At 41.1% G+C, this 25,138-nt stretch overlaps 1 protein-coding gene and 1 long non-coding RNA gene across 4 annotated transcripts; one reads left to right on the forward strand and one right to left on the reverse strand.

The window, feature by feature from the left end:
• The first annotated feature begins 257 nt into the window (after positions 1 to 257).
• Positions 258 to 23,271, forward strand: pals2b (protein associated with LIN7 2, MAGUK p55 family member b). 3 transcript variants are annotated; one of them, XM_053862580.1, is made up of 14 exons: positions 258 to 367; positions 7,435 to 7,485; positions 12,383 to 12,487; positions 15,896 to 15,996; positions 16,196 to 16,348; positions 18,722 to 18,874; positions 18,945 to 19,172; positions 19,360 to 19,491; positions 19,555 to 19,651; positions 19,764 to 19,832; positions 19,907 to 20,068; positions 20,138 to 20,340; positions 20,713 to 20,841; positions 21,637 to 23,271. In XM_053862580.1, the coding sequence occupies exons 3-14, from the start codon at positions 12,385 to 12,387 to the stop codon at positions 21,811 to 21,813; spliced, it is 1,707 nt and encodes a 568-aa protein (XP_053718555.1). In that variant the 5' UTR covers positions 258 to 367; positions 7,435 to 7,485; positions 12,383 to 12,384; the 3' UTR covers positions 21,814 to 23,271. The 3 variants fall into 3 exon arrangements, with proteins under 3 accessions (XP_053718555.1, XP_053718556.1, XP_053718554.1); XM_053862581.1 differs by lacking the exon at positions 7,435 to 7,485 and having other exon boundaries at positions 265 to 367; XM_053862579.1 differs by lacking the exons at positions 258 to 367; positions 7,435 to 7,485 and having other exon boundaries at positions 8,765 to 12,487.
• LOC128757368 (uncharacterized) lies at positions 15,127 to 24,089 on the reverse strand. The gene is made up of 3 exons (XR_008414374.1): positions 23,941 to 24,089; positions 23,424 to 23,513; positions 15,127 to 15,176 (listed from the first exon to the last, which is right to left on the reverse strand). It is a non-coding gene; the product is annotated as an uncharacterized LOC128757368 (long non-coding RNA).
• Positions 24,090 to 25,138: the final 1,049 nt, after the last annotated feature.

Genomic DNA, 25,138 nt, shown 5'->3' on the forward strand with positions numbered 1-25,138 from the left:
TTTTTAATGACAAAAAACAGCACACACACAATCGTTAAATTGACCGTTTAGTGCCATGCTAATGTGGCCAGTGAAGTCTATTAAATTATTCCAAGATGGATTTATCCTCGCATGACTCCTGTGTCCGACTGTGTAGGATGAATGAGACCAGAGAACAGAAATTACTACGCTACGCCGTGGCTCACAGCTTCTGCGCTGCCATTGGCCAACGCCACATGACGTCGGGTAGAAAGGGCGGGGCTTATTATCTTGATTGACGGCGAGTTCTCTGGTCGTCTGTCGCGGGACCAGGATCCGCAGCTGAAAGGGGGCACTGAATGTTCAAAACGGGACAGTCCGGGGACTACATCACTCACACGACGCTCAGGTAAGCTATGCCCGGGGTTGGTTGCTTCAAATTAGACTTTGCCTTTCGGGTTCCGAAGTCGAGAAAACGGACAAAGACTGAGAGATGCGGGAGAGTGTGACAGCCGAGCCCACCCTCACGCCAGGGACCTGCTTCTCTGACACTGGTAGTGACCGCGGGTCGTGGTATTGTTCATCTCGGGTTCGCTGAAATGCAGCCCTAAAAGCTGACAGGTTAACACAAACATGGCCGCATGTGCGATAGCGATATTGGCGTGATTGTAGGTGGAACTGTCTGGTCAGTCAGAGCGGCGGCACCGATCCAGAGTCTGGATGGGTCAGAACGTGGATCCGTGACAGGAAGATTAGGGAACAACCAGAGCTTAAAGTGTTTCGGACAGCGACGGGTTTACAACGGTGTGACGACACCGACTGTTAGTGCGTCGTGGTTCGTTTCGATTGTCTCGACACTTTGAAATGAAAACGTGGGAGAAGTGAGGTTTGCTGAACGCCAGACACAAATATTGATCTCTGCTCATTGTCTTGCATATGAGTGCTCCAACCTACATCGTTATTATTATGAGGATTATTAATAATGCACCAGCCTCATGCCCGAGTATCTGAATGTAAGATGAAATAAAAGTGAGCTATACCAAAAGAAGATATGGATCACTTGGCTGGCACACACTGCCCTCTATTATAACCTGACAGGAACAAAACAAAACACTTTTTTTTCGATTCTGACAGGAACCAGTGGCGTTGACTTGACTTTCTGTCTTTCTAGATCAGCGCAGTGAAATGCTGAGGTCTTTGGTTGATATTAGTCGTCAAACAAAATCTTGTCTTTTTGTTTTCTTGAGCAAAAAAATGCAAATCATGCAGACAAACCTGGCTCCTCTGATAGTTGACCAAAGAGCACAACATTTCAAGGGCTTTTCTGGGAGAACATCACTCACTCAGATTTCTTTTAATCCACTCAAATTGAGAGAGAGAGATGTTTAAATGCACACGTGACAACACTTCACTGCTCCTCTGATGAAAACCAGCTGTCAAAGAGCACTACTGCACTTGGAAAGTCCACCAGAAGCTAATGATCTAACAGTTCATGCATGTGACAGATGTTAGATACAAGGCTGTACAATATAAACTGCTATAATTGGAACACATTGCAAACAAGTCCTTAGAGCCATGAACACTGAAGTAAAACCTAGTTACATAGAGTAGATGAGTCCTAATGTCTATGACACTACAGTTCATAATAGAGTCATCATCATAAAGAGGGTGTAAGGAGCATGTGCCCTCCTCCGTGCATCACCTCCACCACACAGTCCTGGTTCCTCCCAGTGACGCAGCCAGCCTTCATCACCAGCCTTCAAAGGGAAACATGTTGGCCTTGCCATTGTCTTTCATTCTGCAGCTTTCACTATGATTTATAGGAATTATTATACAGTATATAATTGTATGATTTTACATCATGGGTATTTGAAAACCAAACTTTGGAAAGTCCTCTCATTAATGAGGTAGAATATCTAGCAATCTAACAAATCCAAAGTTTATCTCTCATCTCCAGTGAACTTGTTTGGTTAGGATCGACCATTTAGCTCAGCACTTTTCGCTGGTTCCACGGCTGGCTCATCCCGTTTCATTTACAGTCAACAACCAAAAATCCAATTGTATGTTGTTCATCGTCAACTGCCCACTTATTGGTGAGGTAGAGGCACGGATGACAGAAAATCCTTGAAACTTTTGCAACAGAATCACAAACTCAAAGTGATATTCCATCTAGTCGATGAATGGATGACGCCCGATGTGCAATGGAACTCGGCTGGAATCTTGCTTTTATGTTTGATATCCTCCAGGTTTGTTCTATTGTGGCACATTGAAATACAGGTCTTTGTTGAGGGAGGCTGAAGGCTAACATTTCTGTTGAAGAACCTTCAAAAGCAGAATGAGGCATTCCAGGTAAAAGCATTGCATTTAACAACTAACGTTATCAAGAGTGTTTTTGTAACTGTCTCTTTATCCTTGTGAATATTAAGTTTATTTCTTGACAGGTTTTCATTAAAACTAATAAAATTGCTGCCATCACTGTGCTGCACATTTGGGATTCTTCAGACTGACATCCAGTTAGACTTGTGAGTCAGTGACCTTTATTGTTCGGCTAAGGTCACTGGAATCCGTCGCACGACTCAACACTGGTATGAATATTCCTTCCTGTAAACAGAACAAGGAGGAAAACAAAAAAAGTGTCCTGCTGTTAAGTTGGCACCCTCAAGCGGCTCATTAAGACTCACAACCTTCTTCTTGTTCATTATTAATGAAGGAACTCATGAAGTGAAGTGTGTCTCACCAACACACCGGGGCATTTGACACGACCGTTCAGCGGAGAGTAACATGTGAATTGATTTCTCACTTTGCTTCTGTCTGTCAGTCCTCATCCTGTGCTGACACAGTCCGCACTGTAAACAGTCATTTCAACGTAATTGCTACTTCGCTGAATAGTAAATGCACACAGAAGTGTGTAATTTTGGGCTTCCAATGGCTTGATAGTGTTAAGAAATCAGCTTGTTTTTGTTAAAGGCTAAGGTGCTGATTCATCAGATTTCCTCGAGCCCTGCTTTCTTAAAGGGCCATTTCGCTGAATACAGAACATGAATGTTCTTGTTCATGTTCTATTGCACACTTCCAATATCTAGACTGAAACATGTCATGATGGAATCCTTCCACTGAAAATATTCTAGATTCAGTGCAGTGATGAGACTATACTAACATTCACTGCATCGAAGCCAAAGGGCTACAGTTCTACTGAAGCGGACAATTCATGCTACATTGTCAGGAAACATATCTAATAAAGTATAAAGAAGAAAGGAAAAGAGGAATTATTGCACTTATGCTTTGGGACAAAAGCACCACAATGGATTAAAATTAGACAATGTGCTTTAACTGCGAAATTCTGCTGACCTTTGAGGTTATTTCTGCATCCACATCGGGTGAATGGTGTAGTAGGAGCAGTTAAGTCAGAGGCGCCTAGCACTTTTTAATGCACCCAAAGTAATAACAGGTCTCGCTGCTCAGTTGTTCCCCAGCCATGCTTGGGTTATTCCCTCATTATCCCATTCACAACAACCAGATAAAAAGTCAAGAGTTCATTTTCAGTGTGTTATTTGTAATCTCTACTTCTCAAAATCTGCTTTGTTTCATTTCAAATGGTGGTGGTGTTGGATGAAATTGTGTCCATGTCCCGATACTCACAGACCTGACTATAACTGTAGGTGGGAGGAAAAAGCACAGGCGAAGTCCAGTTGCCTTCTGCATTGAGCTTGCTGCTTCAGTTGTAATAATAGCTGAGAAGTCTCATTTAAGAAGTACTGTGCCATGAGTCAAGTATGACTTAACTTTCACCTTCTCTCAATGCTTTTTGAGATGCATACTATAGTCTCGCACACTAGCAGAATCCCTCAGATTTTACTTTAATTGTATTGAAATCGTAAAGTAATGAGCACCAGATCCAAGACCTCTAGGGTTAAATACACATTAGAGCCCAAACCAAGAGACAGATCCCAAACCTGATTTTCAGTTGTTGATTAATTCACAGGCCCATTAGTGATCCTAATGTGATCCAGAGCCGTATAATAAGGACTCAAACCAAGTCTGTTCCAACAGGAATACTGTCGTCCTTGATGCAACAACGTTGCCCCAGCTCGCAGTCACAATGTGTCTTCCCTTCAAAGTGCTGGCTCTTTACTTTCTCTCTTTTCCGTGGCGCTAATGATCCGTCAGTGAAAAGACGGTGAATAAGCAGTCACAGCCTTGTGGCAGAATATATTACGTCGCGAGGTGCTCATTAGGATTGCTGTTGGTTTATTACAGATGGGCTTTAATAAATGGCATAGCACCATGTCAGTATATCATCCCAAGCTGTGAGGTAAACTACCAGCTGGAGCTTCTCTGAGGAGGAACACCAGTTCTATGGGTACTGATCTCACGCATCTTAGACCAATGCTGGTGGTTTAATATCGTGTGAATGGAGTCGACATGCATTGGTACGTTCATTTATAGATGGGCAGCACTGGACAAATCAGTTATGAATCATAGTGTGATATTAATCTGCAGAGATGGCCATCTTGGGGGTAGTGGAGTAATCCTCTTATTCAGCGGCTGTGTAGCACACTGAGTGACCTACATAGGGCTTGTCTGGAGGCAGAGGGTGATGGGCAAGAGGGACGGGATGGAAGAGGCAGGGTTAATAACGGGTATCTAGCGTTGATAGGGGTTCCTTGACTGACCTCGCACCTGAGTGGTTGTAAGGTCTCAACATTCAGCACGCACACTGAACACCGACTTCAAGCTTAACTGCTTCTAGACTATTTCCAATTTTCGGCCAACTTGAGTATCCAATTCGTATAATCTCATCTGTGTTTCAAGTTTTCGACAAATACTGAAAATGACGTTACAAACCTCTTAATTTAAATATGTTTGTTGTGTGGTCTTGCACTGCAGACGATATGTCAGGAAGACAATGTTCTTTAAAATAATTAAAAACAAATTTTGTTAAATGTTCTTATCATTGTAGTAAAGTCAATAAGAGGTTTAAAAATATATAATTATACATGGTAAATCATTTTGAGTTTTCACAATAGCTGTAAATTGTTGACACTGTTAACCAGCCAGTAGGAATCTTTGACGTACCTTCGGAAACTGCAGTTAACTCATGCATTAAACCAAATACTGATATATTCATTATGGCGTGGTGGACGTCCGCTACTGTAAATCCTGGGACAGTGTCATGCTACACAGGTTCTTCTGATATTACTCCAAATGTAAATAGGATGTTAGCATTAATTACTTTTTCTAGTACTATGACTACTACTACTGCTACTGCTGGGACTAGTAAAACTTTATTCTTTGACCACTAGCACCATTGGCATATCAGTTGCTCACCAATACTAATATCATTTTATCTTCATCACCTAAAAATACTTTTTGTTTTTACATTTTTAAGAGTAAAAGGTAATGGGGTTGGAGAAGTGAAGTCGTATATTATTCTGATAAAGGCAGACACAGAATGTTTGGCTTCACTCTATGCTACAATCGCTGCTTGGAAGAGTGCTGAGCACCTGAGGTCTTGCTACTCCGTGAGCGATCAGAGGCCAAGTTCTTGGACTTCTATTGTAAATCTCAAGTCACCCAGAAGAACTGAGAGTGACAGCTGATCTAAGATCTCCCAGGTCTGGATTGAAGTGGTGGCAAAGAACAACCATGGGCAGAATGAATCGAGACATATGGCTCTTCCTGGAGCTATCTGTGACCTAACATGATGCTGCACTTAACTCGCATTGCCAATGAGGTTGACGGCAGCTAGCGTGACCAAAAACGGGGGATTTAAAGCTGCTGCCATAGCGTGCATGTGAGCACATGCATGGACCATTACTTGTGTAAGACATAAATGACGTTTTGTACCAAAACAAACCCAGTGATCCCTCTGTAATCTCTACACTCTGGCACTCCATCCTCTACAACCTCACACTTGCTGCCAATCGACCAATAGCAGCCGTGCAGGGTCAGTTTTACAGGTCGAATGCGAAAGCTTTGGTGTTGAAATGTGAGGTCCAGAACTTCTCTGCCAGTTTCTCAATGCTGAATCTGTACTGGAGTCAGAATGATCCATAAGTTTCTGGTCATCACATCATATCCTCCCACCCATCCCAGCTCCTTGGTGCGGATGACTTAGCAGCAAATTGCGCTGGTGGCTTTTCCTCCATTAACATTCTTTCATGAGATTTATTTCACTTCCAGTAAATGTTTGGAGTCTGACTGTAATCTGTGTTGCATAATGAATCACCTCTGACTCCTCAGCTTTGTCTGTCGCTCTTTCATTTATCATTGGAATATAATGAACAACAGCTGCCAGAGATTTAAAAAAAACAAAATACTATTAGTACTCTATTAATGCTGTGAGCAAATGCCTCTCTGGAACGGACCTGTCACATCTTTACGAACAAATTATGAACAGAAATGCATTAATGAATATCTGTGTAGCTGACAGTGTCAAATTGCTTGTTGTTATCAATCTGTCTGATCGACTATACACTTGTTCAGTTGTAGATTTTGAGGTTTTACTGTGTGGCCACGTGGTTGTATGCCACCATGACTGTCAGAGTCATAATTAAATAATTGCAATGTTTTTTTGCATTTAGTATAAGCCTGACTATGCTTTTGCCTCATATTACAGCATGTTCACTTCCTGTGTTGTGTGCACGTGGCGTGTTATAAAGGTGTTCAGTTTGTCAAATGCAAAGCGCAGAGTTGACAAATCTGAAGTCACATGTATGCAAACTGGTTAGTGTGCAAAACATGTCCAACCTGTCTTTGTATTATCCAGATGCAGTGTTGCTATGCCTGACAATTCTGAACCTGTCATTTAGGAATGAGGAATGTTGGCGAAAGAGAACAACACAGGCGACACTGCATTGATTTATGACGCACATATGAAAGCTTTCACCTGCTTATGGGCCAAACACATGAATGTTGTTGTTCATTTATTTATTCTTTATGGACGCAGTGTGACTATCTAGCAGGTGTTGTTTTCACGTTCAGTTTTACTTGGAGAACTAACTGTTGTCTGCTTGTTGTGACTCTTGTCACAAATGTTTTAGTAAGAAGTTACGATTTGTTGCAACCAGTAGGTCATTTTCATCTTTAATTCAACTCAAGTCAAGAAAGTTCTCCGGCTACAAAGCTCTTCCCTCACAAGCACTGTGCTCCTGTGTTTGCATGTATGGCTGTGTTTTGCATAGTCCAGATCTCCAGAACAAAGGGTGTCCATTAATGACAAACTGATATGGATGGTGCCAACATCCTCTCCTAAATGAACCGCAGTCCCAGCCTCTGGATAGACAGTAGCCTAAATTGAAGGGAAGGCGTGAGGTTCAAACAGGCTCTGCAGGGACTCAGAAGGCGCCTGTATGAATGCTGAAGTGAGTTGGGAATGATGAAAGTCAGTGTGCAGGAATGCAAGCAGAGCTAAATGAGACTGGACTAAAGTACAACTATGATTATCGTCGAATAAACATCATTTTTCCGTTTCAGGGCCCATTGACCAGTTCACCAACTGAGGTTGAGCTGCGCACTCTTTCATAGGTGAGTGCCTCTTCCCTTAATAAATGAATCATCTTTTCTTTACGCTCATGCGAGGACTTGTTTGAGGGGAAGATTTCACAAGATGTTTGCCATTAGAGGAAAAGTCCTGCAATATTCAGCCTTCCCCAGTTTTGGTTGAAGCTGCCATCGTTCTGTCTCAGTTCTAAGCACCGAATCCGTGAGCTGCTGTTATATATGGAGTGATAATGAAAAGTGCAAAAGGATGTTTCTGAAATGTATAAAGAATGATAGTAAAATAGGCTAACTGCTTTACTATATGATGCTCAATAATAGCTGTACTTAGGACTGGGAATCAATAAGATTTGAACGATTCAGATTCCATTATCGATGCTGCTTAATGAGTCGGTTCCTTAGTGATGCGCCAATCGATTCTCAATGAGCAAAAAGGGAGAGAAACAAATAGTAACAACAGATTTAAGTATCATTTTATATTTCATCAGTTCCGTTTACAATACAATACTGATACTGATTGTCAGCTTTTAAAGATTCAAATCAGGATCAAAAAGGATGTTTTTAAAACATGTTTACTGTTTTGTTTACTGTGTTGCACAAATAACAAGGAAACTTGAGTAACTGTCATTTAGAGTCCAAAAAGCTGATTTCGCATCAGTGAAACAGGAATGTGTCCAGCTGTCTGATCTGGAACAGAAATGAACCCAGTGAAGCCTGAACCATGAAACAATTGACCGAGAGCTCCAGCTCTTTTAAACTGAGGTCTTTATTGGTCCCTGCGAGCAGTTTAAAACATCAGTGTACATGTTTGTATCTCATTTCTATACTGAATATGTGGTCTTACTTGAATAACAATAGACTTTGACTTAGACTAGACTTTATTGATGATGATGACTCCCTCCAGGAAATTTACATTTCCAGCAGCAATAGAGGCAAGAAAGGGCATGCAGTCAGGAAGAGCATCACACAGAGAATAAAAAAATAAAATAAAATAATAATACTAATAACCTAAAAATAAAATAGAAAATAAAATAAAAAAATAAAAAAGTTTTAAAAAGTTATAAACATGACATCTAAAAAAAAAATGCATTCATAATCTGACCATTTAACTCTGGATCTGAGAAACCAACAAGAGCGGAAAAACTTCTAAAATAAAAGGTTTTTAGCCATGTTGCTGTTCAAATGATGTTGCGTGCACTGTATTCAGAATAAAAATCATCTGGAAAATATAAATACGCGGACGAACATTTTAATTTTTGTAATGATACAAAAAAAAAACGACTGGCTACACCTTCTAAAGCTCCGTTTTGTTCACAGTCGAATGACGATCCACAATGTTTGGTAATCCCAATAGCTCAGTTATGACAACCAGTGCATTGAAGTGAAAAACTGCTCTGACAAGGGTAAGATGTCACCACCTCCATTTGGAGCATGCGTTTTATATAACTGCACATTTAATCAGTAAAAAGAGTTGGACATTCTGACAAAAAAAAGAGGTTCAGTGTCTTATCTGACAAAGAGGAAATACGTTTTCTTGACATTTGTAAACAAGGTGTGACGCATTTTAGCTGCAGTTGTGCAATAGGTGGCCTGAGGAGTTGATTTTGTTTTTTTTGCAAATGACCTGATCATGGCGACTCAGTCCGTAATTGGGTCAAATTTAGAGTCAAGAGGCAGGATAGCAATGAATTCACCATGATCTATGGTGTCAGAGGTTGGACTGTCCTGGACCCGGAGGAATAATTGCATCCCTTCATGAAGGACGCGAGAGATGGTGTAACACAGAATTATCATCCAACTGCATGGTGAATGACTGGCTGCCATACGTTGTTATTCACTGGATTGGTTCGCACCTCTGAAGGCAGAGGTTTTGCTGTCCATTTGACATACTAACCATTACAAGCAAAGAATGACTGCTATTCAAAACTTAGGTTCGAGGAGTGGTGCAACATAGCTGATGTTTTTACTCCAAGCGACTCACAACTGTTACTGCCCGAGGACACAGAGGGGTCCCACTGTCAACTGACAGTAGTGAGAACAATTTCATTGCTTGGGAGCAGAGCCAGAGAGGAATAGGCTTTTTCCAAAAAATCAATTTCTGGAATTCCTGTTTATAACTGGAAGAAAAATGTAGTGTTTTGTTGTGACTCAATTCAGTGAAACTAAGCTAGTGATCATGAATCCAGACTTTACTGTATGCCCAGCACATCAAAGCACAGTATATGTATGACATTATTTTACCAAAGGTGTGAATGCCAGAATCTATAAGGTAGAGTCAATATGAAATTGAAAAAAAAAGGAAAACCCACTACCTCTTATGACACATTCAAACTATTTAAGTCCTTCTATTCAAGAGGAGTTGAAGCAAACTAGGCTTTCTTTTGATCATAGTCAGGCCAGGCTGTTTCGCTGTGTTTGCGCTCTAGATACGGCGAATGTGGCGGGCTCCGATGCTGTAATCCTGTGCTTTCCTGGCCGGATTACAATCCCACGTTCAGAGTTTGGGGGGGAGGGGCTGACTACAGTGTTGATGGATAGAGGAGGGGCTGGAACGATGGATTAAAGTCTGCAGATCTCTGCACAGCTGTGTCAGTGTGGACGGGGTCACTGGCGCAACTCACTTCCCTAAATTATGCCAAACGCGTGAAATATTCTCGAGAGCCAACAGTGGAACTGTTGTACAGATGAAAGATTTGAAACGGCTTGATTTACTGACAGGATGTTACATCAAACACAGACCTTCTAGATAGTGTAACAATAAAAAGCAGTCCACTGCACAGAACTGGCACAGGTGCAGGGCCTGTAATGATTTCTTGTTGTCACATTTATTTTGGCCGCGTCATGATCTGTTTGTCCTGTAGTTACCCTGTCGTGATTATAATCACAATCTGAGGACATCAGTTTTCTTCAGTAAAAGATTTGATCATAAAGTGAATAGGTTAGAGCATATAGTTGATTTCATTATTTGCTCTTATTGGACATCTTGATAATATGACCTTGCATTGTTTCCTTCCTTAGTCCTTGTGTGTCTCAGGTCAAGTTCCATACCAGGGTTTTTTTAATGCACCACTATCTTGAATATGCATATAAAGGTCCAGTGATGACATTGCAAGAAGGTTCTGGGTTCACATACCTGTCAACCTCTGCCAATAACTCCCCTTATAAAGCGGTGCAATTCCCCTTATAAATTGAAAAGAAACCTTACTAACACAATCGTGGCACATTTTAATATTTTATTTTTACTATTTACGTCACAGCAAGACAGACAATGTACTGGAAAATGATAAAAATAACATATATAAAAGCTCTTGCATTACATTTACCATGTGCAGCATGTTTTAAAATAAATTATTCTTCCATCGTGTCTTTAAACCTTCCATTCCTCTTGCAACACAATTCAAAACAACGGATGTGGGCCGCAGTGCAACGCACATGTGCACACAACACTCCTATCGTCAAAGCCGAAAGCAACGAGAAAAATAAATGCGCGATTGAGGATAACTTTTGCTAGTATGATGCGCCGACCGTCGTCAGCTACCAGCGAGACGAGATGATCCGTTTTGGATCCGAAATTGGTGAGTCGATATCGGTCTGGCATGACATGTTAGTGGAAATTTTTTTGTTCAAAATTTTTTTCCCCCCGCATAAAAGTCGTTATACGCGTACATGAAATTGTAAAAAAAACGTATAGAATACGGGGAAAACGTATATGTTGACAGGCATGGGTTCCAATCCATTGCTTGAGGCAGGCCTGGATTTAAACTGAACCTGGATCCTTTCTGTGTGGAATTTGCGGGTTGTACCATGTTGCTGTCCAAAAGGTAAAGACATGAATTGATGTCTCAATTGTCCATAGCTGTGGGTGACATGTCCAGAGGTGTCCCCACCTTTGCATGCCATGCAACTGGGCAGTAGCAGAAAGAGTTTTCCAACGCCTTTAAAGAAGAATCTTTTTTTGTGTATCAAAAGATGTAGCTGCATTATACAGACATACAAATATAAAGTAAATATTTTTATTTGTTTATTGTTTACAAGAAAGACTTAAGAAAACTAAGTTTTAATATGTCAGTTCTCAACATCGTATCAAATAATATGATAGCAGAGAATGTGTCTATCACATCATCCGTTTTTTTCAGAATACGAATATTTAGCAGTTCGAGAACGTTTTTCTACCGCTGTGTATGTTATATGAACTCAGTCTAACATTGAATGTTTCTTCTTAGACACCAGTTAAACATAGGAGTGTATCTGTATATCACTGTTTAATGTCCGTTGTGATCCTGGTTTGGTCGTGGAAAAGCATTAGTATGGGGCTACGCAAATGAACTTGACACTCACTCTTACTTCACTGTACAGTGGTGACATTTTTTTTGCAATTTACAGCCTTTTACGGTGAGAAGGGATGAGAAGAAAAACATTGTAACAGCCAAGTTTAGTGGCGATTTCGGGAAAATAATCCAACCGGCCCATGCTGTGAGTTTCTGCACTGGTGTGCAGCAGGGGTTCATATCTGAGCAAATGAAAGAATGAAGGAGCAAAAATGGGAATGTAAGGTCAGGCCCCCTTCAGAAGGACTTATGTAAGATCACTTGCGTAACGGAATATTTAATGTGCGTGAGCACCTTCAGTATGTCTAGACATGACAGAAACTTCAAATTTGGGTGCACTTGCCTCAGCTAGAGGAGGGGTACTCAAGCAGATTCTTAACAGCAGGAGCGGATTGAGGGATTATACGAGGGGTAAGGGGTTGGGACAGGAGGGTATTAAAGCCGGCATGGAGGGAGGAGACTGAGGAGCGTTGCACGTCCACATCTGTGCACGACTTCCTTCTCTTTCTGACACCGAGCTCGTCAGGATTGCTAACTTTACCCACTCTTTATTTATTCTGTCTCTCTCTCTCTGTGTGTGCTACTGATGGTGACAGTTATGGAGGACGCCTGTCCCAATGGGGAGCAGGAGGAGGTGGTGCCAGCGGGACAGCATGGTGCAGCGGAGGCAACAGCCAGCCAGGAAGCTGATAACTCTCAAGGTAAGCCGCGCAGTAATGTTGTTATAATCTGATAAAAAGGTGCCATTGAAGAGAGCCAAGGGAGTTCTTTATTAGCATCCTTGTGGAGATGCATTATTTAGAACAGGCATTTGTATTCCGCAGGTGTGAGTCTAGAGCCTCGGAGCACACGTTGACACGGTTATAGTCTCGCCGGTGTGCTACAGATGTGATCAGGGAGTGGAAGGTGCGCGGTTAAGCTTCGCTGCATGGAGGTTTTACATCAGCTACTATCACCCCAACAAGTTCCAGTGGTCAGCCTGCAAAAAAAATGCTTGCGGTGGCTTGGTAAAAAGCAACAACGAGGGAAGGTCATGTCGGAGCAGTCATATAACGTCCGTGAAAATAAACTGTATTTTCAGGTCATGGCCACAGTTCAATCTAGACCTCCTCTTGTGGAATTGTAATTTGTCATCGAGAGAAACATATGCAACCTTGTCATATCGGACCTCAGAATCGAGTGTACCAAGCTCGAATAGTTAATGCTGAATATAAGTCATTTAAAAAAACGGATCACGCTCTCAGTAGGACCAAGGTAGTTTTTCTATTATTGTTCTAATATTATAAATATGCACAATATTCAGACATGCATCTATGTGAACGCTTGCAGCAAAAAATTATGGAACATATTCATGGTTCCTCCCCGACTTCGATAGCTAGCGCTGAATGGTTTTCTGGCTCACTAGCTATTCGCTGCTGTGGATGGTTGTGACAAGTCCAGTCCTGGAACATTTTTGGTTCACATTTGTTCTTACTTTAGATTTCAGATTTTGTTTTTTAGCTACTGTGGAATATAAAGTCAAGCTAGCCTTGGTCCTTTACAGTTTAGTTTGTACTGGTGCGTTAGCTTAGCCTAGCATACATTATCGTGACGCTTTCCAGAAACAGATTTTTCAACACTGAAATAACAAATGCTGAAGTTGTAAATAAAAATGATTTCAATTCACATCGACAATCTACAGGCAGGGCTCTACTGCTTTCGGGACTTGTGAGGTCCACACCAGTATACAAAAGGTTTTTCCACCAGTCTGTTTTAAACTAGAAACATCAATTCTTCTTGTCTTCAATTCTTTGAAATTGTCTTAACCATGATTCTTTTTTTTTGTTGGATTCAACTCATTTATGCATGAAACCAAAGCTAACGTTTCATCTTTTGGTCATCACCGTACTAAATGATAAGATAAAATCTCTTGAAACTTAAATAATGTTGGAAAGCTTCATCATGAGTGAGAACGAGTGGCTATATATATTTAGCAATCACGCATCAACTCAGGCAAAATGCAATTTACGATGGTTAGCTCAAAGCTGAAGCAGATTTTAAAATATTAAACATACCCTGCTCACAACATACCACCGCAACAGTTTGGCTCTGAAACGTCTAAACATTAAACATATTGCTGACGAAGATTATTGACTGGACGTATGATCATATCGTGTGCAGCCCTCATCAGTCAAACCAAGATATCTATATTTTTGTGCTTTAAAACAGCAAGTGGTTTTGTGGTTCACATCAATATTTAATTGCTTGTTTGTGTTCGACTTGGAGAACATGGTGTGCTCTCCAGCGGTCACAGCTCGGGGTTCGCTCAAACCCTACCGACTTTAGAGGCAAAATAAAACCTGCAAATCACAGCTTCAGTTTGAGAAAACAATTACATATATTAATTAGATTTACCCTCACGTTGTGTGTATATTATTATTTTAACTTAACATGTTAATTTTCTGGTAGGATTTATATTTCATGCAACATGGTCTCCGTTGTCGACTTGCGACAAACCCAGAGTCATCTTTGTTGTTTCACTCTGGAACATTAAAGATCCAACTCAGTGAATCCTTGAAAGACTTCTTGGGTCCAAAACGCTGAAACTCCATGATCAATGGTACTTGAACATATTATTGGAAACCTGTTTTCGATAGCAAACAAATTAGAAGCAGACCACCACAGAACCTCCTATTATTTCCCCACTTTGAAGTTCAGTCTTTGGCCTCATGACCTCCACTGCATGTCAACATGACCTTCAACTAAGAGTAATTGTCAATATAATTATTGATTTGGTGAATTAAATGAAAGAACTGGACTTCTCAAGAGACGGCTGCTGTCTATTAAAAGAAACCAAAAATGTATTTTGAGGAAATAAAAGCCTTTTCATCCATCTTTAGTATGACCTAACGTACTGTGCCCCATGGCTGGGAGAAATTAATTTTTAAAACTGTTCATCAATACAGATTCCACTTTCAATGAATAATTCAGTCATTGCGTGTGTGTGGTTTTATCAAGTGATCAAAAGTTGCTGCAGAGTGCAGGCAGAATGGAGAGTGCGGTTACAAAAGGAGGATGTTTTGTGCAATTAATTTAGAAAGAGGCTCGAATCAGATAATAAGTCACAAAAACACGACTGTTCAAAGGATTCAGTCTTGTTTCAGGTGTCTTATCTAACTCCCTCTGAAACCCCACGGCTACATGTTCAGATGCATCATTATTTATGCTAACAGTAGGTCAAGAATTGCTGACTAGACATTTTTCTGTCCACATAAGCATAGGAGTCACCTACACAGGCAGACACACACGGGTTTGAGGAGCTTTAAGTGACTTAAAAGAGCTTACGTGGGCTCTGAGACCCTGGAATTAGGGTGTTGGCTGTTCGTCTCTCTCCGGTGTGTGAACAGCATTCTGAAGTCAAGACAAGAAAGTCAGCTGAAACACGACATGTGAGTTGCTACTTATTTTAATAACTCATTTCTGTAGCTCACTTCTCAAAGTCGATCCTAAATAATAGAAAACAGGCTTTGAAAGTCAGAGATACTCAGTAGCGTATATACAGTATACTCAGTGTAGCCGTCTACTGAATTGTCTACTTTATACATCAGTAAAAATATAATGTCAAATCTAACAGATTGTCTACAAAGAATTATATATACCAAGAAGGGCTTCAAAAGGCTTTTGGTCACATGACCTGAGGTAGGGCATAAATCAAAGGGCAAGGGCAACAAATCAGTGTGTATTGTGAAATCATGTATTTTTTTTAATCTTAGTTTTTGTTAAATAATGTAATCAAAACAATGTTCATTGTCATATTCAGCTATAATCGAAGAAAGATTTTCTGACATGCAAAAAGGTTTGAGTCAATGTTACTGTTCAAATGTCAGCACCAATTTTCGAAGAATATCCATAAGCTGCGTTGTGTACTCAATGTGCAGAAGGTGGTGCACGTTTCACATCATGTGCGTCCACAATATGCCTTGCCTTTCTTTGTTGTGTGTCAACCCAAGATAACGCTTCAAGCGAGCGATCACATCTGTTATCTCATTTGTGTCTGTTTATTGTCCGTGTGACTTTCACACCTAACTGGTCCTATCTTGCTCTGTCACCTGGTGCGCTGACCTGTGCAGCCACACAGCAGGTGTTGGATAATCTGCAGGAGCTGCCGGCTTCCACAGGTGCCAAAGACATTGACCTGCTCTTCCTCCGTGGGATCATGGAAAGTCCAATTGTAAGAGATGCACACTCGTAGGTGTTGTAGGAAGAATGCAAACACAAGTATGATTGACATTTATGTTATTTGGATTTTTTTTCCTGACTAAGATTTACTTATATATAATATTTGCTTTATCACTTCTGCTTTTAGGACATGTGCTATTGCATGAAACAATCTGATCTGAAAACTCTAATCTGATTCTCAATCTCACTAGGCCCATGAACAGCTGGAGGAAGTCAAACTGGAGGCCGTGCAGGACAACAACATGGAGCTGGTGACGGAAATCCTGGGCGACATCAGTGGCCTGAAGGTGAAAGACGACAGTGCTGCGGAACTTTCTAGGATCCTGCAGGAGCCACACTTCCAGGTGATGTGTACTAGCATATGGAAACATGGAAAAACTCCAGTCGTCATGAGCTAAAGTCACAACTAATAATGAGAGGAGAATGTATAAGGGCTATAAAATGCTGACCAGAACACATGACCACTCTGCCATGATCATTTATTTTTTATTATTTTTTTCCACGCATTCAACTGATGGTTTACGTGTTGTTTTATTTGAAAAAGAAAATCTGTTAACTCAGCAGTTTTAGTTTGTTATTTATTTATTGTGCTTTAACAAGTAAAGGAAGCGAGGATTGAATATTCAATAGACTTAATATAAAGTGCACCAAGTTACTGGGAAACAAAAAAAAAACGACCAGTAAAGTGTCCTGAGTTTTTTGTCTCCTTGTAATACCAAACAAACAATTCCACAAATGCAGCAGCATTGTGATGATTTAGATGTTATTATTTTACAGGACAAAAGCTCCTAAAAAAAAAAACATTCTACAAAAAAATGAAGTGCAGCATATGTAAATTTCAACAGACAACAGGTAGAACAACAACAACACTTACTGCAGAGTCTTTTTTTTTTTTTTGAACAAAAGTGTTTTTGCCTTTTCACCAGACAGATGATTTCTTTTCTCATCTTGTACATGTCCAGCCAAGCTAAATAGGCGCTTGCTTTCCGTGCTCAGCAGGCTCTTAGCTCCCACTGGCGTTAGCTTTTGTTTGATTGCTCGCTGTGTGTTGGCTTCTTAAATGGCAAATGAAGTTAGTTGTGTTGGTCCATCTACAGCCTATTGTGGTCGCACATAGCGACGCTTTCTGTGGCGTGCTCTGACTGTTGTTATTGTTATGCAGACATCTGTGCGGAGTGACGCAACCAGTCCTGTCAGTCAGCTCTCTTTCATGTCAAGCTGGAAGTTTGCAGAGAGAGAAGAATCAAGACAGTGTCTTTCAGGAGCTTAGTACCGATCAATCTGTGAAATGCAGTTCACCAAAGAGACAGCACAGCTACCGTTATTAGCCGACAGTGAATTTTCAGTCTGTGGTGGAATGAATGAACTGCAACTTGCTGCTCTTTTGCAATAATTTCACACCACAATTTACCGCTTCTAGCCTCCCTTTCTTCTATTCGCGGCTGTTATATTTTTGGCATGAGTGGCAGTGGAGCATTGTTGATGTTTTGATCCCATCCTCATGCATCAGTGGAACACTAAACTCTGTCCCGAGTGGACCAGACGCTTCGCTGAGGCTGAGCCAATCATAATCAGCGTCTCCATTCCATTGAATTCCCTGGACCAATCGGAGGAGTTTGTTGTGTAAGCTGGACGATAAGACTCAGCTGACCCACTGAGGGACAGAAAGAGAGGAGCAGAGAACAGTGATGAAAAGGGAGAAAGAAGAACAAGTGTAGAGATACTCTCAGTGGTTTTGTTTGATTTCACTGGAAGATGTTTGATAATGTTTATGTAGTTATTGTGTTCAAACATCTTGCAGCTTTGGAATTCAGACACTGTTTTTGAGCAACAATGGCCAAACAATGTGCATAACAATAAAGTGTCATTTTCTCGACAGCCACACAGATGCTGAGATACAGTTTCAGTGCTCTCAAGTTGTTTTGGTGAATTACATTTGCCTGAGGAGGTTGGATCTGCATGTATGAGGGTTTTCAAAGAACTGTCATTCACTTGTACGGCTTTTGACCACTGCCTGTCACAAAATCAATCAGCTTATATGTGACTGTACGGCAGTCCTGGGGGGGCGCCGAGCGATGCCAGGTTGGCTGCATGTGACCTCGGGGAACATACTTATTTTTTTGCTGTGCTACAATAAAGTATGATTGCACATCCACACATGTTTTTTTATTATTCTTTCAGGCAAATTGATGCGCTTTAAGTCTTTTCTGTTACAGACAAAATCAATGTTAATAAAGTTATTCTTCATTGGAAGTTGATCTATATTACTTTCTTTTTTCTTTTCTTAAATGTTAACAGGGATTCAATGTTATGCAGAGGTGTACTTCATATAGACAAATGATACTATTTACTGAGGTGGTGGAGAGTTGGGGAGGGCGTGTTAAGTGTTACTTATTCTTGGGTTGGGGCCGCAACAGAATATAATTGAGAGGTACTGCTGGTCGAGAAATTGTGTTGTTGTTGTGGACAAAATCAATTCTTTAACCATAGAGGTTGAAGTATGGATTGCATTGCATGTTGTTTTTATGAAGTCATGTCAAATGAGCTCCTTGGCAGAGGTACACATTCTCAGTTCTTTTCTATTGCATTGATATTATAGACACGTCCATCTTTTTCACTGCACAGTTAAGTGGCAATGTCTGTCACCAAGACTATCAAGCACTATTTGTATTTAAGTTTGTTGAGTTCCGATTGATCATAATTTTCTCTTTTCTCAGTCCCTTTTAGAGGCTCATGACTTGGTCGCCTCCAAGTGCTATGAAGTCCCTCCACCTCCAGAGATGACCAACGATGCAGCGGTTAACCACGCGCTGATGCAGGCGGACGCTGTCCGCATGATTGGCATCCGAAAGAAAGCAGGGGAGCCCCTGGTGAGCTGACGCCGACTATGATGTTGTCCGGCAAAGTTAGAACGCAACTGAGCATCACTACTCTCCTCAGGGAGTCACATTTCGGGTGGAGAAAGACGAGCTGGTCATTGCCAGAATACTTCACGGCGGTATGATTGACAGACAGGGTTTGCTCCATGTGGGTGACATCATCAAGGAAGTGAACGGCAAAGACGTTGGAAACAACCCCACTGAGCTGCAGGAGATGCTCAAAGACTGTAGTGGAGGCATCACTCTGAAAATACTTCCCAGCTACAGGGATGCTCCGGCGCCACCGCAGGTGAGGGACAAGCTCAATACCTTCATAAGGGACTGTCCCATGTATGTAGAAGTAGATGTGAACTCAGAGGCTGACTGTATATCAATTACATGAGACCATAGAAGTGATTCTGACACACATAATTTGGGAGAAATGCCTGCTTTTTGTACATTCTTGCGGCTATTAATGTCAGTGTACTTACATCTAGGTATACGTGAGGCCTTTCTTCGATTACGACCCGGCCCATGACAACCTCATCCCATGTCGAGAGGCAGGAATGGCTTTTAAGAGAGGAGACATCCTGCAGATTGTCAACAGGGAAGATCCCAACTGGTGGCAAGTGAGTTTCCCTTCTGCTACATGTCCGTGATAACACAACACTGACCGCTCCATGCTCTGCTAGGCGTGTCATGTGGTGGGCGGAGAGACCGGTCTGATACCCAGTCAGTTCCTGGAAGAGAAGCGGAAAGCCTTCGTCCCACGAGACTTTGTTGGATCAGGTGAGTCAACTGCAGTTGATACTCAAATCATCCTGTGATATTGGTTCCTTTCGACTGGGATTGCTATGACAAGCAAACGTATTTAATGACAGTCCTGTTTCTGAATTCACAGGGATGCTCTGTGGAACCATAGCAGGGAAAAAGAAAAAGAAGATGATGTACCTGACGGCTAAAAATGCAGGTGAGTCCCTCCCACTCCACACTGATTCTGTTACCAGTGTTTGAGTTTGGCTGACAGCGTCTTTTCTTCAATAGAGTTTGACAGACATGAGCTGCAGATCTATGAGGAAATGGCCAAGGTTCCTGCATTCAACAGAAAGACACTGGTTCTGATCGGAGCTCAGGGCGTGGGCCGACGAAGCCTAAAGAACAGACTAATGGTGCTTCACCCGACTCGCTTTGGTACCACCATACCATGTAAGCAGCTGCTGTTAAAAACAAAGAAGCGTTGACACCCACTCGTATATTAACACTGTTTGCTGCCAGATACTTCCCGGCGTGCCCGTGACAACGAGCTGGATGGCAACTCCTATCATTTCACCTCCAGGACAGAGATGGAGGCGGATGTGAAAGCTGGACGCTTCCTGGAGCATGGGGAATATGACGGAAATTTATATGGCACCAAAATTGACACCATCCATGAGGTGATCGATTCAGGACGCACCTGCATTCTGGACGTCAATCCGCAGGTATGATAATAAAATTGAGGCTACCATGAGGCAGATAAGCTGCAGATAATGAATAAATGCATTACGGTCATCAAATAAGAAAACATTTTTTTAAGCATAGTGAAAAAAAACACAAGCTTAATCTCAAGCTCAATTTGTCCGAAAAAAGTTTTGTTTGGACAAAAAAATATGGCTGTCATGTTTGGTGAGGAAAATTTGTCCTGATGAAATGCATATTTTATCGTACTCACCTAAAGTGCCATGACATGCCCCCCCTAGTGGCACCTAATGGTAACACAAAACCTACCCTCTACCTCACCACCTGTTCTATAAAAACACGTTACTTTGCTTTTTCTCAACGCCATACTAAGCATTCTGCCCGTGTCCCTCCAGGGTTTGAAGGTCTTACGGACAGCAGAGTTCATGCCATATGTGGTTTTTATAGCAGCGCCGGATTTTGACACTCTCAAAGCCATGCACCAGGCCGTGGTGGATGCTGGGATCACCACTAAACAGCTTACGGTACAGTCAATTTTACACAAACAACCTCACATCTGTAGTTACGAACCCTGGATTTGATGCTTTTTCACCATGGCTGTGTATTGATGTAACTCTTTGGTCCCCAGTTATCATCTAATACCAATATAAAGTTATGGTAGAAAACAATACTACCAGCGTAATGCAAAGTATTACTATTACTAAATATGCATTAACCTCATAAATAAATAAATACTATATTGTGACATCTCAACATTAAGAACCAATTTGTTTATTGGTCTTTTTATTGACAAAAAATCTTTATTGTGGTCCGAGAAATATGGCGCACCACAATCCTTTTGACGTTGCTTGAGATGGGTCGGATCAGAGCCGACCCTTCTCATCCTGGACATGGACTGTTTGTTCCTCTTCCCTCTGGCAGGAGGCTACAGTCCATCCAGACCAGAACCTCCTGTCACAGGAACAGCTTCTTCCCCTCAACCATCAGACTGTTAAATTTGTGATTAGCCTTTTTTATTTTATTAACAGCACTTTATTTCAGAGCACTTTCCTAGTTGGTGAACCCCCACTGACCATGGCAATAAATTCTATTCTGATTCTTTGTTCAAATTTCCATCTTGAAACACTCATTATCAGGAAGATGTACCAATATTATACATTTTATAAATACGCTTCATAAACTAAATACCTCAGTTGAAAACCGGCGTGAGCTCATAGTAGCAGAACTATACGGTGGCGCCTTCCAGTGGTGCTTTTTAGCCATTGCAGCTTCTGTACTTCTCAGTTGAAGAAATGACTCTCATCGGCTGTGCCTCACAGGATGTGGACATGAAAAAGACGGTGGAGGAAAGCGCTCGCATCCAGAGAGCCTACAGCCACTTCTTCGACCTCACTATCGTCAACGACAACCTGGACAAAGCCTTCGAGACGCTATCGGCGGCAGTGGACAAACTGTGCAGTGAACCTCAGTGGGTCCCGGTCAACTGGGTCTACTGAGGACAGTATGAGTGGACTTCCGCCCAACAACTAGGAGGCGTAGATGGACGAGATCCTTGTTTTTTAAAAAGTGAAAATCCTAAAAAACAAACAAAAAACTGTTCTTCCTCCTTCCGTGAAATGTTTTTCTACCAACAAAGGGAGCGCTTATTTATTTTATAACTTTTTATGAAAGACCTTTCTATCTCACGTGGGACAAAACTCTGGCCATATTTTGTCATTAAGCTATTATTAGTTCAGTTGCGTTCTTTCTCTGTAAACATTCAGTTGACTGAGACTTGATGCTCGATACTTGCAAAAAAATTATTCATAAATCATTACCTCATGCAGAAGATAGTACAACCCACACAATTGACAACCTCATATTTGGGGAAAGTACATATTTCTGCAATTATTTATCACCAAAACAAAGAGGGCATCCCAAGAGAACTTCCCTGTAACTTTATTGTACTCATCCGGTTGTAAACGTACATTGTACTGAGAGCAACAGGCTTCCATCTGTTCAACAGAGACCACAGCCACCAAAAATAACAGACAAACAGAGGTTAGACGCTCTACTAAAACAGTGATCTAGAATTCAGATGACAACTAAGACTCCAGGGAATTTAATGTGGCAATAATGACAGCAAACAGCAAGAGAAGCACAAGCTTGTTAAAAAACAAAAAAAGAAAAATGTCAGAAACACTATGGTGTAATGTAATGTAATGGAAAAGTGAAATCCAACAGCTTCATTAATTTAATAAAACAGATGTATGAGATACATATTTGCCATTTGAGGTAAAAATAAATAACTTTTAATTCAATATATACTTGATGAAGCCTGGGTCCTGCTGAGATGAAAGATGTTGAATGCTGAGTCACAATGCTTTTCTATTGTTTTAAAAGATCATGATGTACACTTTTCTGATAAATTTCAGTTCGTCATGTTTTGTTTTTCACTGTGATTTCTAGATTGTACCCAAAATCCCATGACCTTTCGCTTTGAGCCTGTTTTACTCTCCGGCCTTTACTGTCTTCACCTTCATTTCTGCTCTTGTTTTTATTTTCTTAGTTTTTTTTTTGTGATCATGTCACAAAACTCCTTTTCATCAGTGGTGCCATAAAAGGCCCATAGATATAAGTTCGATGAGTGAAGTTGGACCTGATGAGCAAAGCTAAACGACACCAGGAAAACTGCTGCAACGCTTGAATAATACTTGAACTTAGTCAGAAATCTTCCAGGATGCCATCTAGATGAGGTAATCCCCTCGTCAGTGAGACAAGTTGTGAAATTGTATTAGTCGAAATGCACTGTAGTGAAGATGGAAACCTATTTAAGACCTGGCGATGTTGTTTTGTTGTGACGTTTGTGATTTCAAATCCTTGAATCAACCGGAAATGTCTGTTTTAAATCATCCGTTCACTTCTTTTTACATTTTTATTGGTAAAATCATGATGAATAAAGTTGAATAATTCTCTGACAAATCCTCCTTTTTTCACACACACACACACACACACACACACACACACACACACACACACACACACACACACACACACACACACACACACACACACACACACACACACACACACACGATGTAAACATTTCTGTGTGTGTCAGTCCTACCTTAACTGAAGGTGGGTGTTCTCTGGGGTCCACTCTGAACCTTCCAACTCTGAGCCGCCTCACTGTCCTCTTCAAGTCACAACTGGATTTCTGTTTCACAAATGGCGTTTTGTTTACCATGTTCCCATCTTCACACACAAACATACAACTCTTAGGCAAGCACATTTGATCAATTTAACTTATCATTATAAAGATAGTGAGTTGAAAATAATGTGTTACTTAAAAACTCAATAAATAAATCGTGCATTAATAGAAGAAAAAAGGCAGTTGCTCACGAAGGAGTCATTAAGTAACACTGTATTCTTAAGTGAAACTACACAGAGAAATTAACAGACTCAAACAAATTGCTCATAACTGCAAATGAAAGAAATACGAGGCAGCTAGCAGCACGAAAACCGAAAAAAAAAAATCCGTGTTTGCTTTCGGCTAGCCGCTTAGCATTAGCATAACAATGTAGAGGGGGAATACAGTTTGTTTGAGCCTCGCTCAGATGCTAACACAGCATCAGTTGACTCACCAGAAGGGGTCGGCATTCCGCCATGTCGTGCAGTTGATCACGAATTGATCATTCTCGACTGTGCGTCTATATAATCGAATTAATGGCGAGTTTATTCAAACATTTTGGGAGCTACTCCGCTCTTCATCAGTTCGTGGTGTGGCGGCACCTTGGAGGCGGGACTTAATTGTCTTGGGCATCTGTCAATCACACAAAGGCTGATGGTTTGCTGAGTCGGTCCATATTTTGCTCAGAATTTCTCTTATTATACACACTCAGCTTGACTTTTCCCCTCTGTAACGTTCTTTACTAATGCGATATACTTATCTTTAGACAATTTTAATCCGTCACCTAAGTGAAAAGGAGCGTTCAATGACGCCAGCCACCTCCCTGTAAAGCGATGGAGAAAAACAAATGTATTGAAAACAGTTTCTCTAACCACCAAAACAACTGTTTGCTGTGATCTGGACCTACAAATACAAAAAGACAGAGGAAGCGGTGGATGGACATCAGGGTCATGTGTGGCTAATCTCTATGATGGCCATCGAGAGTGAAGTGTATCCTATTTACAGGGATGTTTCTGGCTGCCGTGCTGCTCTGAGAACCTCCAATTTCATCCACGCTTGCTGGGATTTGACCAAGACTGCTCATGGTTTGGCTTCATCATTGGGTAGCCGGCGTAGAATAAATCATAAACTTGATTTTATTTTTGATTTCTTGAGGTGCAGTAAAGCTCATATTCTCCCAGCTCTCCACAATGTGTCATTTTTAGGGGTGGGATTCGATTAAACATTGTTTATTTTGCATCAGTTTGACAATAGCACAATAAATCACGATGGTGACTACATTCAAGTTTTCATATCTTCTTATTTAAACTAAAGCTCTTTTAATGTCTTGAAAATATTTGTATAAGAATTTCAAGTACAGAGTAGTGGAAACCCTGGCCATTGTGTGGTGAAAAACATCCCTGAACCAAAGCAAACAGATGCTTTTGTTTGCTTTTGTTCAGGGATTCCTCCATGTTTGTTGTTATCATCCTAGCTGCCACGTGTCTTGTGCATCAGTGGGATAAGTGGACCAGGAACTCCTGCACTTACAAAGGTTCCCTGTTGTCTGAAGAGCAAACTGTAAAATTAAATTAATTTCTTTGTTGTCGTAATAACATTGTAATTAACTAAGTCCCACCACTAGTAATTTTGCTTTTTGTTCATATTGCTAT

This window comes from Synchiropus splendidus, chromosome 4, assembly GCF_027744825.2.
Source record: "Synchiropus splendidus isolate RoL2022-P1 chromosome 4, RoL_Sspl_1.0, whole genome shotgun sequence".
NCBI lineage: Eukaryota > Metazoa > Chordata > Actinopteri > Syngnathiformes > Callionymidae > Synchiropus > Synchiropus splendidus.

Coding starts and splice junctions, on each gene's coding strand:
- pals2b (XM_053862579.1), top strand. CDS start 12,373: ATGGTGACAGTTATGGAGGACGCCTGTCCCAATGGGGAGCAGGAGGAG. Junction 12,488..15,895: donor GGAAGCTGATAACTCTCAAG/GTAAGCCGCGCA, acceptor TGACCTGTGCAG/CCACACAGCAGGTGTTGGAT. Junction 19,652..19,763: donor ACGAGACTTTGTTGGATCAG/GTGAGTCAACTG, acceptor CTGAATTCACAG/GGATGCTCTGTGGAACCATA.